Source organism: Ammospiza nelsoni, chromosome 25, assembly GCF_027579445.1.
Source record: "Ammospiza nelsoni isolate bAmmNel1 chromosome 25, bAmmNel1.pri, whole genome shotgun sequence".
Classification (NCBI taxonomy): Eukaryota; Metazoa; Chordata; class Aves; order Passeriformes; family Passerellidae; genus Ammospiza; species Ammospiza nelsoni.
The window spans coordinates 207,795-226,941 of NC_080657.1; the positions used below are offsets into that span (position 1 = coordinate 207,795).

A 19,147-nucleotide genomic window follows, 5' to 3' on the forward strand; every position below is an offset into this window, starting at 1 on the left:
TCAGCCTTCCCAGCACCAAACAGCCTCGAAAACCCGACGGAATCGCAGATCCTGCCCACTCCTCTGTCCCTTGTCCCACTGCAGACACCCCAGGGAAGGTGCCACCCTTATCTCCCCATGCTGTTTGATCACCAAGCCATGAGAACCCATCCTGCATAATCCCAGAGCGTCTGTGACAAACCAAGATTGTTTACTCATATTTACAAGATTTGAGTTATCTGCTACAAAACTATTCTTAAACTCCTCCAGTACACCTAGAAGCAAAACCCTAAAGCACCAACTGATCCCAAAGCAGCAGGATTTCTCAGCTCTCTGTTTTGAAATAAGCAGGACCTCGCTGATCATAACTCAAGGGCAGGCACTACCCAGGAATTCCAGTTTAACCAGTTCCACGCTTTCTACCCCTCATTCCTCCCACTTTCTTGGAACAATGGGCAGCAACAGAACCCTGCCCCAATCTATACCAGAATAAACAGTTCATGGGGATGAAAAGCCACCTGCTCCCCCCACACAGTTAAGAGCATTTCCAAATTCCAGCTCTCTCCCAGCCAGCACAGATGGACACACCAGGCACAGACACCCGCTTTGCTTCCAGCACAGCCTTTGTCCTGCTGAGACACAAAGCCCGATGGCAGAGGCTGCCTCCATCAGAGCTGTTTTGTTAAGGGATCACGACATAAACCAGCAATCCTCCAGCCACAAAAACAGTTCAGACTCGCTCTAGCACACTTAAATTGCAATCTGCTAAAACACACAGGCACTCTCTGGCTTTTGGGGACCACATCCCTCCACTGGCAGATCACATCCTGAGATCTGACTAATGCATCACCTGCCCCACATGTCCCCAGATGATTAAATTTAACATGGAACAGCTCAGTCATCACCAGAGATTTTCACTTTCTTGCACACCCTACTTATGTCCAGGGCAATTCTGCAGGAAGTAAATCACTTCCTTTGCAAAGGAAGTGATAGCCCCAAGAGCAGGCAATAAAACACTAAAATGGAGCCTGAATTCTGCCTTGCTCCCTCCTGCTGGACCTGCCCTGTAATCCCTCAAGTGTGGTGGCATTTAGGGCGGCCTCAGATTCACAGCAGGAACAGGGCTAGGCAAACAGAGGCCACCAGGGACGGCTGAATACTCCCTCAGACACGGCTGCCTTTGCAAAGACAGAATCAGCACGGAGGCTGCTCTGCAGCGCACACCGAGCTCCAAAAGCAGCAGACACCGACACTGCCTTCCCTGCTCCTGGGCTTGTGGCTCCTGGGCTGCTCAGCAAGTCTGGCCATCTGCAGAACGCTTCCATCAGGGCAGATTCCTGCTGTGCTCAATCACTGTCCCTGCAGAGCCAAGGCAGAGCTGGTGTCCCACAGCCCTGCTCTCCACACTGCACTGCCCTGGCGCCGCTCTCTCCCTCTGGCACCCCAAGCACAAGGGAAGAGTTTCTGAGCACACTGATCACGTTGCCCTAGACCAATTTTCCCAGTCCCCTCAAGTGTACAGGGATCTCTAGCCACATGATTCATTCATCCTATCAGCTCAGGAACTGCTTCTGTCATCTTTTGCCTTTCAATTTAGCTTTCTCTGAAGACAAATGCTAATATCCTTTACAAAAAATCCAAATCTGATCCAAAACTAGACACATCACTGGAATGAATCACACAGCGTTATTAATTCTCCCACCCATCAAAACAGAAATGTCTCACCTTGCAAAGCAATTGTAGTGGTTGCCCAGGCTCACAGAAATCTGTCCCATCTGTTAAAAATCTGGGTGCACTAAATGAGACTATTTGACAAACACTCTGCTCCAAGGCAGCAAACATTTCACCCCACAATGGCTACTACAAACCTAGACAGTGATTACAGGTAGTCGAGCTAGGTTCCTATCAGCCAGCACAAACACAGCCTCCCAAGAAAGAATTCCTTTTGAAGACTGAGCTTGTAGGGACACTAAATTCCAGGATCAAGCCTGCAACTGTGAGAAAGATTCACAAAATTAAGCTTGGAAGATCTCGCACTCCAAACTGCTACAATCAAAAGCAGGGAACAAAGTGTTCCTGCCTTCAACACTAGCAGAAATGGCAAATAAACCAGGACCTCCATTTCACCTGCACACAGCGTGCCTAACAGGCAAAGCCTCTCCAATTTCCAGCTCCAAGGGACACCCACAATAAAACAGGAGCCGTTCACAATGAAGGAGGAGGCAGGAATTGCACTCCCAGAGCTGAGCAGTGCTGGCATCCACCACCCCAGCTCCCCATGCACTACACTCCCAAGCGCTTTAGTGCTGCATTTTGGACAGCAGGTCAACCCCACACATTCACTTGGGCAAAAGTCAGCCTGCTGCTGCTGATCCCCACGCACGGCAAGTTCAACACAACAATTTTCAGCATTTCAGCATCTCCGACAGACTCCCGGCAAAGAACACGGTCCCCTCCTGTTTAATGGAGATACAAATCCATTCCCAACACACTCCTGTTTCAACTGAAATAGTTGTCACAAGCAAGTGACATGCCACATCAGAATGGGGATTTTTGATGAGGAAGCTTTATTTGCTTCTAAAGTGCTCACGCTCAAAAGAGGGCAAGGATGAAGAGGGTATGATCAACGCAGGCAAATGTTAAACTGTCACACTTCCCCAAAAGCAACCTCAACACCAGCTCCAAATGAAGTTTTGTTGAAGCCAAACTCATCAGCAGCACTGTCAGCCATCCCAGAGAACTCTCATCCCACTGAGGGACCCAACAGGGCCCTTCTCCAGATCAACATTCTGATCCAAGTTCAAGAACACAACGTATTTTGTAGGACACCAGAGTAACACAACACGTGGCTCTAAATCCACACAAAACTACTACCCACATTATCTTGAGGATGCAAATCAAGCCCCTTGCTGCTGGCATTAAGAATGAAAACTGCTTCCTGCACCAAAGCCACCTTGGAAACAACGAAGAATTAAAGAATTTGAGCTTTCAGTACAACAGGACCAAACCACAGTCACATTATGAGACAACAGGTAATATCAAACCCTGAGGGATGCATTTGTGGAGAACACAGGAAGACTAAAGTCTACAATCACAGGTTCAATTATCTTAAATGATAATCAAAAGGTAGTAAGATAAACATTCACATCAGCATAAGGAATCCTACTCTGCATTTACTCAGCAGTGCAGCCACACATGACAGGACAAAGCAATGCTCACAATATAATATTAAAAATAGTGATAGTATTAAAATGAAAGAGCTGTTTCGGTACTCATTACATGCACCAGAAACACAGAATTGCCTTCAATGTTATCCCCTATGAAATGACTCTGCTCAGCAAGAACACAAGAATGAATCGGCCACGACATTCACGTGAACCCGCAATGGACTAAGAGCAAACTCCACCTGCTTGTTAAAGATTTCACTGCTATAGAAACTATGATTAAATACACAGAGCCATGAATCAGCCACCTGAAACGAAGGTACACCTCAGCAGGCACAGCAGCACCCAGCACACTGACAGTTCAGTCACCACCGGTCCCTCAAAACTGTGACATTATGCAGAAAAACAGCTTTATCCAGACATTTCAGCTCCCACAAACATTTCATCTTTCTTACCTTTGGGGCTGGTTGTTTTAGGGGCTCTCTTGGTTTTGGCAGCACTTAAAGCTGCACATGCCCCTTACAGGAACAGCAAACAGGCTCCAAATCCATTTTGCCACAACTGGATAAAGCAGCTAAAACGAAAGCCCGGCTGCCTGTGGACCAGCTGTGTCCCTGCACTGCAATTCCAATCAAGCCCAGAGAAACGCGGGAGGAAGATGGCAGGGCTTACCAGCAGTTCCTCTCTCTAGTCCCTGAACAAAGTGGATTTAAAAGAGGTTTAATTTTCCCAGAGGCTAATGCTCTCAAATCTAAATAAATCCTCCAAAAGAAGAGATTATCCATAAATTTACTAGTTAGAAATGTTAATGTATCCAGTGCTTATGCAAGGACTGCTGCTCTCCATGCAACAGTATCACCTATACAACTCCATATTAAAGGAGAAATGAATTTCTGGTAGTTTCTCCCCCACCTCCCTTTCCATGCTGAAATGCAGCCCAGCAGCTTTATAAATCCCACTTCCCAAGAGCAGCGGGAATTTACTGTAGAATCAAGGCAAACTTTTTTTTTTTTTCCTATTTCACTGAAAAAGCTCTCAAACATCTTCCCTTGCAAAAGCACTTAATACAAAAAGCAAGATCCACAGACAGGAAAGCCCAGTGTGAACCCTGAATATGCATTTAAATAAAAACATTGCAGAGTTAAAACATTAAATTACACATTCACAAAATACAGGACAAGGTGAAAATCAAGAAACAATTCCTTGAACACAGCTGATGCTGGACTTACCCAACATACCCAAACACTTCCTCCTGTTATTCATACTCTATTTACTAAAGGGCCCACCTACACACCGTATGACACAGAACAGGATGGGACTAGACCAGTAGAACCTGGCTGCTAATTATGGCCCTTAAGGCTGAGATGAATTAATTTGTCCCTCTAGCTATAAACAGGAGGATGACAATCCTCACTAACCACAGGTAATTTTGGAGAGGATAGACAGAAGGATGAAACAAGGAAAAAGTGACTTGCCTGACATCAAACACCACAACAGCAACATAGCTGGGAGCTAAACCAGGCCTCCTGTCCACCTGAGCATCCTTATTTTCCCTGGACTCACAGTTGATAAGTAGAGAGAACACAGTCATTAAAATACAGATTGAAGGCTTCATTTGGAAGCTAGAAGCAGATGTGGAATAATACTGGTTAGTGTAATCACTAGTGTCACATTGATTTTGGGGATCCAGCAGCCTCATAATCCTTCATCCCACAATTATTTGTTCTCCTCTGGCATCACACAAATACCCTTTACAAGGGAACAAATCTAGCAGGAGCTGGACTCCATGACCCTGATGGGTTCCCTTCCTACTCAGCATATTCCATGATTCTGTAACAGCTCTTCTCCTGCTTCTCCTGTTTCACCTGGTTTGCAACAGACGCTAAACTTAATATTGCCAAAAATAAAAGCCAAAATTTACTAGCACAAATCTGACATCACTATTTCAGTAATGATCCTCCTCCTTAGTCCCAGCTGATAAAGATAACCTCATCAGCACAAGGTCATCCATCCAGGAACACAGAGCAGATATTCTGTGGATCCATCCAGATTTCCACTGTCAGCATTGCAGCAGAGCAGCTTTAAAAATGCATTCCCACAGAACCTGATGCAGCCAGCAAAGACCAGCTCAAATCCTCCTGACCTTGCCCCCATCCCTGCTCAAACCCACTTAAGCCTCCCCTGCACTGGGATCCAAAGGCTGGCGGGTGTTAGCTGTACCTGCAAACCTGCTTCCCGTGGATCTTGGCACTGCAGCAAACCAGCAAAAACTTTTAGGCAGCTCTGGAGAGGAGAGGGATGGATAACACACCAGCAGCAGCACTTCTGGGCGTCTGCAGGGGAGCTCTTGCCAACACAGCAACAGCAGTGCCCAAAGCCCCTTTCCAGCAGGCACAGTGAGAACGGCTGAGCCCCCGACCTACAGCAGCGAGCTCAGCTGGTGACACACATCCCAGACCTGATTTTGAGTGGGACAGAAGGATTAGTCAAGAGAACGCAACCTTCAAAGGCATGTGACTACAGCCAGAGCCCCCTGAACACTGGCACAGTGACATGCTTTGTTCAAAGCTCAAATCCTCCAAAGACAACAATCTTTGGCTTTATCCCCCGTCCACAAACACCTCTGGAAGCTTCACCTCCATGAGCACAGCCTGAGACACAGCTTGTGATCCCAACCTCAAGGCCACATCCAGTAATAATCTCTTTTTTTGCTAAGTCATCCTCTGCAACACAGTGTTTACACAGCGAGAGGTCTGAGCGTGGCCCACCATGAAACACTGCGCAGACACCAAACGAGTCAGTGCCTCTCAAACTTTGATCCAAGTTTACAAACCAAGGCTTTCCGGTATGATTAGGGCCAAACTTTTCTTGATTACACCCTTAAAAGCCAAGGGAGAGAAAAGCACATTAAGAGAGGTTCACCCTTCCCAGACAAGTGTGAGGTGATGAAGGAAGCCCATATGGGGCAGCCTACAGTTTAAATCAATGGTGGGGATTAATCTTGATGTATTTTAAACAACTGAGTCTGTGGCAACACAGCTGTAATAAAGGGGTTAACTTTTGGGGTTTGGTTAACTAAAGGAAAACCTTTAGGTACTGGCAGCCAAGAGATTCCTGCTTTTAGCAGCGGCTCTCTGGAGCTGACCGCGAAAAGGTTCAAACCTCTAACGGCAGTAAACTTTACCGAAGTCCAATGATCTTTCCTAAAAGTGTTTCAAAAGGCACCGACTGCACAGAAGTGCCAGGCTTGCACAAATCGACCTCATCAGTATGCACCTTGTTTTGCCCCATGACACTCAGCAGCTGCGGTTAATTAGTCCTTGATAATGAATTGCCCCGTCACGACTGCAGGAAGCTGGTAGGTGAGCAATTCCTAGCTGTGCTTTGGAGTCAGTATGCAAAAAGCAGAAACACTAAAGAGTAAAGTTAACAATCTGTTTACCCCTTCCCTCACTCCTCCAAAGCTGCTACCAGCCAAAGGCTCAGGGAAAAGAAATAATAAATCTGTTTCCAGGGCTCAGCAGAGAGAAACCATTTGGACTGCTCTCAATTTTCGTATCTTTGCCACCAGTGCTTTGTGTTATTTCTCTCAACTCGTTCAAGTTAGGAGATGAAGCCTGCTCTTTTGGCTAATAGCATTTAAAGCCTCTCTCTGGAGATGATGAGTCCTCCCTCCCCCATCCCATCCCCAGCAGAAAGAGCAGAGATTCACCAATAAACAAAGAAATTCAGGCAGTGACAAGCAGGGTACGGCTGAGACCAAAGCTGCCTCTCGCCTCCCTATCTCAGCACAGCTGAGGATCAAAAACAAGTGACACCACAAGCAATAGGATGAACAACACAAGAATTTTCAGATTAAGGGCTTCGTCATTTTGAAATCAGGAAAACAGCAACTCCTCATCTACAAGAAGCAAAATACCAATGTGTAATCACTACATGTTCTGCCTGGTCACCTTCCAAGCCAGACAAACCGTCCTGAGTCATTCAAAATCAGCAGATAAGAGCAATAATTGGGAAAGCTGCAGCCTTTTACCTCTGGTTCCAGGCCTGTCACCCAGCCACTGGACAATCACACCAACCTCCACACCTCAGGAAAGCACCTCTGCTGAAGGCTGACAAACTTCTGTTCAGCTGTGTGCCAGCTGCTCTCACGGAATCTGCCCTTGGATTGAGGGGCACAGTTTGGAAGGAGTTAAACTCAGCCATGGGGACGAGCAGCCATGCTGGCTGCTGCATTCCTTGCCTAACCATGACCCCACTGTGCAGGGAAGAACTGGGAATAGTTATCACCACAGCACTCACACGTCAGCAACAGCGACTAATTAACTGATAAAAATAGATCTCTGAAAGGGCTTTTTTCCCCTCGACACAAAGCCCAGGCCCAACACTGCTACAGTTGCACATACATTAGTTTTCTACAGGGTCTAAACTTGCCAGCAAAAAAATAAAAGCATTCTCACACTCAGAAAAATAAACCCACCTGGCATTTGTATGCAGAAAATCACTGCTAAAGGGAACTGATTATGAATGACCTGGAGCATCTCCACTCCCACCTTAATGGATGCAGGAGCAAGATGATATCTTTTCCCCCAATAGTCCTACCAGCTTCCCTGTAGCCCAAAGTTCCAGTTTTGCCTGAAAAATGACATGTTTTGAGGTAATCCAAATGATCCCAATGATATTTGCAGCTTTCTTCACTCATAGGATCACTGAGACCAACCAGAAAAGCCCAGTTCTGTTTTAAGCCCCCCTCACATACCCAGACACAGGTTTTGTACAGCTTGTAACTAAATATTCATCACCAGCTAATTAACCTGCAGGAACCACAGCCTCAGCAGTTTTTAATACATAGAATGCTGCAACACATGCCAAACACAATGAAATTTGATCAAAATAGAAGCCATTTGTTTAAATACAAATGATTTGGCTCTCAAAACTGTTATCAAATTGAACTGGAAATGAAATTAACCAGGGACTGAATGAAGTAGAAGGCTGTATAATCACTGATGCAACAGCATGAAAACGAGGATGCAATCACATCCCCTCGTTTGTGGCACTGCCCCACGCTCCCAACAGGACTCCCACTCCATCTCCCAGGGGCCGAGGACACTCTGTGCCTCAGACACAGCTCAGTCCCTGGTAATCCACAAAGAAAATGCTCCTTGCAAAAGCACTCTGATACATTATCAGATAATAGAGTATCACCTGGGAAAGGACACACTTTGAAACCACCTTGACTTGGGACAGACCAGCGCAGTCATCCCCAGCACTGCTGGCAAGAACAGGTTTAATAAACCTACTCTAAATGAGAAAGGGATTTTGTTACCATCACTGTCCAGACACTCAGCTTCAGCTGGTGGAACTGTGACAGTCCCTCACAATCGACCTCATTTTGGCTCTATTTTGCCCTTTCCTTCATAAAAAGGAATTTAAACCATGTAAGCTGCCGATTTTAGGTATCGTCTACTCTTGAAAGCAGTTTGGATTCATTTAAAAGGTCTGCTTGAAGAGCACCAGGCACTCCTGAGGAAATCACAGCAGGGAGAGGAATCTGGTTACACTCCCTTGCATCTTCTGCAGCACATCAAACTAACTCAGCTGAACATCCTTTACCCACCAAGAGTGGCCTGGGGAAGCTTCATCAATCCCCTCCCTGATCCTGCACCGGACTTGCTTTTGAAAAACACGAGCATCACAAAACTTCAATGTTCAGTTTATTTCAGCCTCAGCTGAGCACCGTCTCGCTTCATTTACTTTTTTTTTGCAGCATTTCAGTGCCAGAGAAGGGCACCAAGCCCTCGCCTACCTCCACCTGGACAAACACAAGCCAATGCAAGGCACAGAGGTAAATAATTCATCTGCGTGCAAACAGAGGGAAAGAACAATTAAGCCAGAAAGCACAACGGGGACGTTTCAAATTTCAGTCAACATTAAGGCAGGAGAGATCAAACAAAGAAATACCAACGGGGCTGCCTCAGAGGGAACTTTGGGGAAGCTGGAAACACTCACGGCAAGGCACGGGAGGGCGGCGGGGACGCAACCCGGGTTTTACCGGAGCGCCAGCCCCAGCCGCTCCGGGTTCCCGAACCGCCCTTCGGAGGACAGCGGCGAACTCCGCTCCTCGCGCTCGGAGCCAGCGAGAGGCTGCGTTTGACCCGCGAGCCGCTGCCCGGACGCCCCCGGCGCGGTGCCCGCACAGCCCCGGCCCTCCCGCGGCATCCCCGGGGCGCCCCCGCTTCCCCTCCGGGACCGGGACCGGGACCGCCCCCGCCCCGCAGCGCTGGCCCCCGGCAGGGAGCGGGGCAGGGCCGAGCGGCGGTTCTCCGGCCCGGGGCTCCCCCGCGGTTCCCCGGCCGTGCCGGCGCTCCCGGGCCCCCGCCCGCCCTCCCTCCCTCCCTCCCTCCCTCCCTCCCTCCCTCCCTCACCTGCCGCCGCCGCCGCCGCTGCCGCCGCCGCCGCCGCCGCTGCCGGGACGCGCCGCCGGAAGCCGCGCGCAGGGCATGTCGGGAAATGTAGTGCGGGCGGCGAGGACACTGCCCCGCGACGGGAGGACACGCTCCTCTGGACAGGAGGACACGCCCCCCGGAACGGAGGACACGCCCCCGGAACGGAGGACACGCCCCTCGGAACGGAGGACACGCCCCCCGGAACTATGGGGATACGCCTCCGAACCGGAGAACACGCCCCCCGGCCGGGGGACGAACGGGATTTGGGGTCGGGGGCGTTCGGAGCGTTGGGGCCAGGGGGATGATGAGGTGCTGGGAGAGGTTGGACGGCGGCTCTGAGGCCATGGAGTGACTGGCGATGGGGGTTTGGGGTGGGAGGATGAGATTTTGGGGTCAGGGCGTGAGCGAACTGTGGGGCTTTGGCACCGGGTCCGGAGGCCCGGCCCCGGGCCGGTCCCGCCTGGGCTCTGTGATTGTTCACTTCAGCCCGTGCAGCGGATCCAGGTGTCTGCCTGCACCTGCCCACACTCAGGTGTTTCTCATCTCCAGCCTCACGTGAACCCTGCACAGCGAGGGCAGCTCAGCCCCAGGGATGCCGCCTTTGCAAAGCACTTCGGGCTCCATCAGTTGTAAAATGTTCCTTCAGCACAAATTATTATTATTATTATTATTATTATTATTATTATTATTATTATTATTATTATTATTATTATTATTATTATTATTATTATTATTATTATTATTACTACTACTACTACTGCCACCGCTACTATTATTTCCTGTTTCTTTGATGTGTGTTAAACACCACTAACACGTTATGTTTTTAAATTGAGGGCAATTGCAGTGAGGAAAAAAAAAGGCATTTATTTGGATCATAACTATCAGCTATAGGTAGGGAGATTATTAACACACCTGCCCTGCAAGAGAACAGTGAAAGCTGTGGATAAATTATAGATGTGTACACAAATTGCAGGCTTTAGTAATGCACTGAATGAAGAATTTATTGGTTTATAATTGTGACCAACTGAAAAAACCAAGGGGGTTGAAGTGATGCAATGAGCCAGGGCAGGGGCTAAAGGAGACCCGAGGGCTGGCTCAGCTCCCCAAGCCCCCCAGGTCCCCCCAGTGCTCTCTGGAGCTATAGGGTGACACCCTGAAAGAACAGCACTTTGTGGGGGCTCTGCTCTTATCCCCACCAGGAACTCTGGCACAACCAGCACAGCCCAGGGAGCCCAGTCCCCCTGCCTCAGTTTCCCCAGAAAAGCTGCCCTCAAACCTCTTTCCCCCAAAACAGAGACTCTGCCCCAGCATCCCCAGCAAACTCAGGCCCCCCTGCCCTCCCCGTGCTCCGAGGGGCAGCACGGTGGGTCCCCCTCTCCCTGCAGGGTCCTGAGCAGCCCCAGAGCCAGACCTGGCTCCTCAGGCACTCAGGGAAGGCTCAAGGCTCACACACCTTCCCTGCAGCGCTGGCCCCTCCCCAGGGATCTTATCAGCAGCTCCCAGGGGCTCCTGCCCACACCCTGATAAGAGCTGGGCTCCCCATCGTGGGCTTGGGGTGTCCTGCTGCCCCCCAGCCCCACTGCAGAGGGTCAGAGCATCCCGTGGACACACACACGGGGTGAGTGCCGTGCCTCCATCCTGCCTTCCCAGGAAGGTGCCACCACAAGGAGAGTTTACTGAAGCCAAACCCATCCCTCTCGGGCGCATGGGGAGGACTCAGACCTCCGCACCCTCCCTTGGACAGCTCGGGGATGCCCCTGGGTACCCCCAGAGCAGCAAGAGCCTGCACTCCACTCCTGCCACACAGGAACAGCCCCTGGGCTGACCAAGGGGAAATTGAAACAGGAAAAAGAGTTAAAAAATAATTATTTTATTTTTTCAAACAAGATCAATAGCAGAGTTACAGAGGCATTTCCATGCCTAGTCAGAAGTTAATACATCAAAAAAAATAGAAATAACTTAACTGGAGCTATCATTCAACAGCCAAACCAAGGGTGGCGATGCTGCTGGCCCTGGATCCTGCTCCCCAGAGGCACCTCTGTGTGCTGCTGGGGATGCTCTGGCAGATCTGGGTGAAGCCATGGGCAGCCCATGCCACCCTCACAACAGGAGAGGGGCTGAGGGAGCCTCATGCCCCAGCACAGCTCCCCACCTCAGCCCCTGAAGCTGAGGCAGTGGAGATGTGCCAGTGGTTGGAAAACTGCAAAAAGGTGTAAAACACACTCAGGTTTTCTTACCCTTTCCCTGCTCCTGCCCTGGCACTGAGGTTAAAGGCACTTCACGTCCCAAACTGCAGGTGATGAGGCAGAAAGGTGGGGAGGGGGTGCCAGGGCAGCACCCCCACCAGCAGCTGTGTCTCCCAGCACAGCAGGACCCAAAAGGCAGGGGTGAAGGCCGTGACATCCTCTGGCCATCTCGGGCAGGGGGACAGTCCTCTTCGGCGGCAGCCTTGGTGCCAGGACACGTCACAGGGTGTGACACCAGCACTGCAGCCACAGACATCCCAGTCTGGCTCCGCTCAGGCCAGCCCCAAAAAGGCACGGAGCAGCAGAGCCCTCGCAGCTCTGCCAGGCCCAGGGCAGCACTCTGGGGTCTTCCAGCACCAGCAGCTTCCTGGGGCTCCCCTCTCTGGGGAGAAAGCGCAGGGAAGCTCCCACTTCCACAGCTCTAGGCCCGTGAAGCAGGGAGACAATAGTGCAGTGGAATTCCAGGGCTCCAGCTGCCCCCTGGCTGTTCCTGCACAGCCAGGACAGGAGCAGGAGCAGAGCAGCTCAGGTCAGGTCATGTAGCGGGTGACAGCCCTGAGGGCGTAGAGCAGAGCTGCCTGCATTCGTGCCTCCAGCAGGAGCAGGTTGATGTGCACCTACAGGAGAGCAGGGTCAGGCACAGGGCCAGCACCTGAGCACCCTGCAGGGGGAGGGAGGGGCCAGCACCTTCTCCGAGTGCTTGAAGTGCCTCCAGAACTGTGCGTAGATCTGCTTGGTTGTCCTCTCTGGGTAGCAGGCCACTGTCTTGATGTAGACCTTTAAGTTGCGCTCCAGGAGCTGGTTCACCTCCCCGTAGTCGTAGTCATCATAGCTGGAGAGAGGAGGATGTGTTATTGCAGACATTTGTGCACTCATAGAATCCAGAGTGCTTTGGGTGGGAAGGGACCTTACAGCCCTTCCAGTTCCACCCCTGCCATGGCAGGGAAACATTCCACTGTCCCAGTGTGCTCCAAGCCCTGTCCTTGGACACTTCCAGGATTCTGCCACCTCTGTGGGCAAAATCTGCCAGAGCCTGACCATCCTTACTGTAATTTTGTATTAAATTCTCCTTTCCCAGGGTTGTTCTGAACCTCAGCCAAGCCCGCCACCAGCACCACTTCGCCTTAGGGAAGCAGCAGTGCTCTAACCCAGACAACTCACTGGAGCTGCTCCTGACCCTTCCCAAGACAGGAAAGAAAGCCCAGCCAGGTTAACCCAGACAAGTCACTGAAGCTGCTCCTGGCCCTTCCCAAGGAGGAGCAGAGAGCCCAGCCAGGTTAATGCAGGAGCTGCTCCTGGCCCTTCCCAAGGAGGAGCAGAGAGCCCAGCCAGGTTAATGCAGGAGCTGCTCCTGGCCCTTCCCAAGGAGGAGCAGAGAGCCCAGCCCCTCCGGGCACGCACCGGATGCCGAAGACGCAGTGCACGTAGTTCCAGATGGCGCGGCGCAGCACGGAGGTGTCCACGCCGCAGTGCATGGCAATGGTGTTGTAGGTCAGGTTGTAAACCACCTGGAACTTCTCATCCAGGAGCTGTCCCACGTCTGGGTACAGGCGGTTGATCAGCGAGTAGCCGTGGTCCTCCCATGTGTAATCCTGGTGGAGAAAGGACGCTAGGGTAGGGGTTTGGTGGGGAAAAGGGGGATCCCTCTGTCCTGGTTTCAGGAAGGGTGGAGTTAATTTCTTTTCAGTCGCTGTTCCAGCACTGTGTTTTGGATTTGGAATGAGAAGGGTGTTGGTAACACACTGATGGTCTGGATTTTTTGCTAAATTTGGTTTATCCTGAGTCAAGGACTTTATTCCTCTTGTTTCAGGCTCTGCCAATTGGAGGGAGCACAGCCAGGACAGGCGACCTGAACTATCCTCAATCCTGGGAACAGCCCTGACATAAACAGGAGGCACCCCCAGAGCTGAGGCACTGCTGAGCACCCACCTGTGCACGGAAAGTGGGGGGGGCCTGCTCCCCCCTGCGTGTGAAGTCCTTGTATCCGAACTCAGGGTCCTCCAGGAAGCAGCGGATGTTGGACTGCAGCGAGGGATCCAAAACATCTACAAGGCACCAATGCAGAGCCATGAGCCCAGATGGAGTCAGCGCTGCACTGGGGAGCTGATCCCCCTCTCCCTCAGGCAGGTTCTGGTTCTTTTCCCCCCCTCGGGCTCCCCTGGCCCACGGGGACCTCCTGCCCCCAGAGTTGCCCCCTGCACCTCCTCACCTGAGGAAGGGACCAGCAAACTCTCTGTCTTCTCCAGCTCGAAGCGTGTTGCCATCTCCTCCTGTGTGACTCCGTCCTCCTCCAGCTGGTTTTCCTGCAGCAGCTTCATCCTCTCCATCAGCACATCCAACTCCTGCATGGCATCTGTGCCCTGGAGAAGCACAGGGCAGGGTCAGCCCTGCCCCTGGTCAACCAGAGGGGCTCCCAGCCCCAGATCTGCTGGCACTTGGGGGAACCCCTGGGCATCTCCCTCTGGGTTGGTCCTGCCCAGATTCCAGCAGCTCCCATCCCTAAAAGTGTTAAGGGCCAGGTTGGACAGGGCTTGGAGCAGGCTGGGACAGTGGAAGGTGTCCCTGCCCATGGCAGGGGGTGGAACAAGACAGGCTTTAAGGTCCCTCCCATCCAAGCCAATTTGTGATTCCCAGGGGCAGCCCCATAAAGCATCCCAGGGTACATTCACACCCGGCAAGGCAAAGCCCCTCTTACCCCAGAGCCCCCCATGCTGTCCCCAGAGGCGGGGCTGCTGTTGCTGTGGGGTGAGGGGGCCCAGCAGCTGCTCCCCACGTCCTGCTCCCCCTCGGGTCTGATGCCGCAGCCGAAGACAAAGGATGCCAGCGAGTGGTAGTGGGTGAGCAGCACCAGCGCCTGCACCAGCTCTGCCAGCGACCAGCTGTCCTGCCCCGGCCTCAGCAGTGCCTGTGACACACAGCAGGGCTCGGAGGGACCCCCCAGCCCACCCCAGCCCAGTGCTGGGGCACACCAGGGGCAGGGATACAGGAGTGTTTGGGAAGTGCCTCACCCATAGACCTGTCAGGGGCAAGTCACCCCTTCCCACCCCACTGCCTCCCTCAGCCCTGAAAGGGTTAAACCCTGGGGGCCGTGCACACAGGAGGTGACCCCTGGGATCAGTCTGTGTGTTCTGGGGGGATCTGTGCTGGCAGCACCAGCTCTCACCTCGATGTGCTCCTTGGTGACGAGCCAGGGCCGGTGCGCCAGCAGCTTGTTGATCTCGTTGAGGTTCCGGAGTTTCTGGGGGGCACAGTGCAGCCCCTGCAGCCACGCAGGGCTGCCCCCCATCTGCAGGAACTCCCTCATGTGCAGCCCCACCAGGTAGGAGCAGCGGTGCCGGGCTGCAGCCTGTGGGGAGAGCCAGCGGTCAGCCCCAGCCCCGCCTGGGGTCCCACCCTGCCACAAGCCCCCGAAGAAGCCAAGGCAGGGAGCCCACGCATCCCATGTCACTCCTGGAGGGTTTTCTATGGGGATGTGACTTCCAGACAGGGGGATTTTCCCCCTCACTATCAGTGCCAGTGCTCCAGAGGGCCTGGAGGAAGGGTGTTGGGGTACCCTGGGTGGGCACCAGCCCCAAAGGGGTTTGGGATGTCAGATCAGAAAGGGGCCCATCTCTGGGGTCCCAAAAGCCTCCTGAGCAGCAGTGCTGGGACCCCACGCAGCCCCTGTGTCCCCACAGCACCCCCAGGGCCCCGCTGCTCACCATGATGGCGATGTAGTGGCGCTTGTGGTAGGGCAGGGGCCCGTCCATGCGCAGCAGGAGGCACTGGGTCTTCCAGAAGCTGCTGAGGTACTGGGGGTGCAGCCCCATGACCATGGCGACGTGGTCCACCCTGCCTGCGGAGACGAAGGCGTCGAGGAGCTGGTGCAGGCTGCTCTCCCCGCCTTCCCGCGGGATCTGCGCGAGGAGGAGAGGAGAGAAGTGAAGGGCTGCGAGCTGTGGGCTCCCACCCTTCCCAACCTTCCCTAACCTAAACGGAGACGCCCCCCAACACGCAGGAGCCCAAGAGCACCGAGGCTGGATCCTCACCCCAGTGGAAGCGCCCTGCCTCCGGAACGGACACCGCCGGGGGCCCCCGCTGCCCGTGCCCCCCCTGCCAGCCCCAGGGGGCACGGGGGGCTCGGGGGTCTCCATGGCAGAACCCACACAGCCCGTCCTGCTCGGCCTGTGGGTTGGGTTGTTTGTTTGGGCTCTGCAGTGCCAGGGAGGAGGAGATGGGGGTCAGCCCCCAGCGCGGTGACGAAACCACGGCGCTATCTCTGCCTGAGGAGGAACATCTGGAGCAGTGAATGTGGGCGCTGAGATAGGGCCCAGGTGCCCTGGGGATGTCAGGGCAGAATGCTGGGGTCGGGCAGGGCAAGGGTGTGGGTCTTTGCATCGCAGGGGAAACACAGATGTGTCTGACTGAGTGGGGAAACTGAGGCACAGGCAGGGCAAGCAAACACCAGGGTGAAATACAGCTGTTCCCCTAATCTCCAGAACGACCCCCCCCCCAATGCCACAAGGATCCTCCTGGGGTGGGTGACCCCTCTCCATCCCATCCTCAGCATCCCATCCCCATCAGGCACCAGGAATAGGAGGGCTGGGAATCCTTCCCGCAGCAGGGAAGGGTGAAAGAGACCCCCACCCAAGCCAATCCTCATCGCTTTACCTCTCCCAGGGGAATGAAGGCGCTGGGGCCCCTCGCCAGCTCCCGGGCAGCCTCAACTCCTCTTTCCTAGGAAGGAAGGCAGAGCCGGGAGTCAGCGGAGCCCGGGAACATCCCCGTCGGCGTCACCGGAAGGGGTGACTCAGGCGGACACCGGCACGGGCCGCGGGGCCGTGTCCCCACACCCTGTGCGTCAGGCTGGCCGCGCCTGATGAAACCGGGCTGCGATGTTGCTGCGCTGTGACACAGCGGGACAGCCGGCTGTGACACCGCTCCGAGCGCGGGGCACCACCGCCACGGGACGGCAGCGAGGAACGGGCACAGCACGGCACTGGGCAGCGGGAGCAGCACTGTGCCGACGGCCCGCTCCGCGGTCCCACCGACCCTCCCTGGGCACAAAACGCCACTGAACATCACGATTTCCCCGCACACTGGCAGGGCTGCCCCTGCTCCAAGCACGGGGTTCGGGTCCTTTCTGCCCCACACTCCTCGGGGCTAGAGCTCCCGTGTGCGGCCAAAGGGCTGCTCCTGTCCCGGCCGCTTTCGGGACATGTTCCGGCTCCTCGCCTCCCTGCAGGCGGGCGGGGCGGGCAGCGGGGCACGACCCCACGCCTCTCCGAGGGACGCCCGTGCGGGCTGCACCGTGCGCGCCCGGGGACGGGGCGGTACAGCCCGGGAGCCCTTACCTGGCCGTCCCGCCGGGCCCCGCAGCCCCGGTGCTCCTCCGGCCCCGCGGGGCTGCACGGCGAGCCGGCGACCAGCATCACGCTGGGGCTGGGCGGCGGGGACAGCCCGGGACAGCCCCGGCCGCCCCCCGTCCCCGCAGCGACCCCGGGACCCCGCGCCCGCCACGCTTACATAGCACGGGGCGGGGACACGCCCCTCCGCCCGCCTCCGCCAATGGGAGCTTGGGGGCGGGGCCACCCAGCAACAATCAGACCAATGACAATGCGGGGCGTGGCCAGCGCGCAGCCGTCAGGTCTACCCAGGGCCGGGCGCCCTTCCCCGACCCCGCAGCCGGGGCCCGAGAGAAACCGGCCTGAGGCAAACACCCCAGCTCCGGGCACGGGCATCACAGGGATATCGAACCGCCCGAGTGAGCCCAGGAGGCCAGAATGCTCCAAAGAGGGCTGGAGACCCTCTCCACTGGACAAACACGGGGAGAGCTGAAGGGGTTCAGCCTGAAGAAGGCTCTGGGGGAAAACTTCGAGCCCATTCCAGAGCCTAAAAGGGCTCCGGGAGAGCTGGAGAGGGACTTGGGACAAGGGCCTGAAGTACCAGGACAAGGGGGAATGGCTTCCTGCTGCCAGAAGGGAGGGATAGATGGGATATTGGGAAGGAATCTTTCCCTGTGAGGGTGGGCAGGCCCTGGCACAGGTGTCCAGAGCAGCTGCGGCTGCCCCTGGATCCCTGGAAGTGTCCAAGGCCAGGCTGGACAGGACTTGGAGCAACCTGGGATGGTGGAAGGTGTCCTTGCCCATCAGAGGGGGGCGGATGAGCTTTAAGATCTCTTCCAATCAAAAAGGTCTTGGATTCTCTGACTCTTTTACTGGCTTTGGTGTTTCTCCAAAGGGACGGAAGAAAAAACAAAACATGAAAACAAGGGATAAAATCCCACCCTCACAACCATGGGCTGTCCCAGACACAGCATGGGTGCTGCCTGACAGCCCAGCACACAGGAGTCGCTGCACAAACAACTCAGGATTCTCCTGGCAACAGCCTCCTCTGGCTCCGGGCTGAGCTCCTGCCAGCAGGGGAACGTCAGAGCTCCCTGGCACTGCAGCGCCAGCCGCACAGCCCACGGCTGGAACAGCCACCCTCGGCACAGCCCACAGGCCCAGCCTCTGCATGCAGGAGGGCACGGCCACTTAGAAACGTCCCTGGGCATTGCTCCTTGTCCCTTCCTGGGGCTATTTTTAGGGTGTTTTGCAAACATGGCTCTGTGCTGAGGCTGTGGAGTCTGGGTGCCTCTGGCCACCTCAAGGTTTCCACTTCTGTCTTCCATTTGTGTCATTTCAGAGGCACAATTTGGGGGCTTCATTTCATGTGATCCGAGGGAATGTGGCCCCTCACTGATCAGGGTCAGAGGTGCTGGTTTAGCCTCTGTCACCCCAGGCCAGCTCTGTCACCTGCTCCTTCAGCACTGTCACACCCCACAGAGCTGCAGAGGTGCTGCTGGTCACCAGCCAGCCCTGGGGCTGCCCAAAGAAGCTGTGGACAGGGCTTGGAGCAACCTGGGACAGTGGGAGCTGTCCCTGCCCATGGCGGGGGTGGAACAAGATGAGCTTCAAGGCCTCTTCTAACCCAAACCATTCCATGATGACTCTGCAGTTCCACCTGAGGCCATGAGCTCTGTGTTTCCTCTGGCTGAACACATCAGCCTGGAGGGGAAAAAAACACATCTCTTCCTTTGCATCAGCAAAGGCAACACGGAGCAAGCAAAGTGGGGGTGGCAGAGAGGGGGAGGCTGCCTCTGTTCTCCCCTTTCTGCTCCCCAAAAAGCTCTGGATATTAGAGGGACAGGGCTGTGGGTGTGCATCAGGCGATGATCCAGCTGGAGAGATGGGCTCGAGATGCTGCCAAATATTTAATATAAAAATATCCCATCAGAAGACATGAAGGTCTGTGCCAGGAGGACATTTGTCCCACAGACAAGTCCTGCATG

The 19,147-nt window shown here is 54.3% G+C and overlaps 2 protein-coding genes across 3 annotated transcripts in view; both read right to left on the reverse strand.

The window, feature by feature from the left end:
* PHACTR4 (phosphatase and actin regulator 4) overlaps window positions 1-9,668 on the reverse strand; it is a 49,914-nt gene extending 40,246 nt beyond the window's left edge. The window contains exon 1 of the mRNA XM_059488804.1: window positions 9,569-9,668. The gene's annotated coding sequence lies outside the window, so the exon portion shown is untranslated. The remainder of the gene's footprint in view (window positions 1-9,568) is intronic.
* Window positions 9,669-11,443: 1,775 nt separating this feature from the next.
* Window positions 11,444-17,349, reverse strand: SESN2 (sestrin 2). Of its 2 annotated transcripts, XM_059488818.1 has the most exons (10): window positions 17,169-17,349; window positions 16,486-16,551; window positions 15,537-15,731; window positions 14,999-15,181; window positions 14,531-14,740; window positions 14,045-14,195; window positions 13,765-13,880; window positions 13,237-13,427; window positions 12,523-12,667; window positions 11,444-12,452 (listed from the first exon to the last, which is right to left on the reverse strand). In XM_059488818.1, the coding sequence occupies exons 1-10, from the start codon at window positions 17,244-17,246 to the stop codon at window positions 12,366-12,368; spliced, it is 1,422 nt and encodes a 473-aa protein (XP_059344801.1). In that variant the 5' UTR covers window positions 17,247-17,349; the 3' UTR covers window positions 11,444-12,365. The 2 variants fall into 2 exon arrangements, with proteins under 2 accessions (XP_059344801.1, XP_059344802.1); XM_059488819.1 differs by lacking the exons at window positions 16,486-16,551; window positions 17,169-17,349 and adding an exon at window positions 15,864-16,236.
* Between the last annotated feature and the right edge of the window lie 1,798 nt (window positions 17,350-19,147).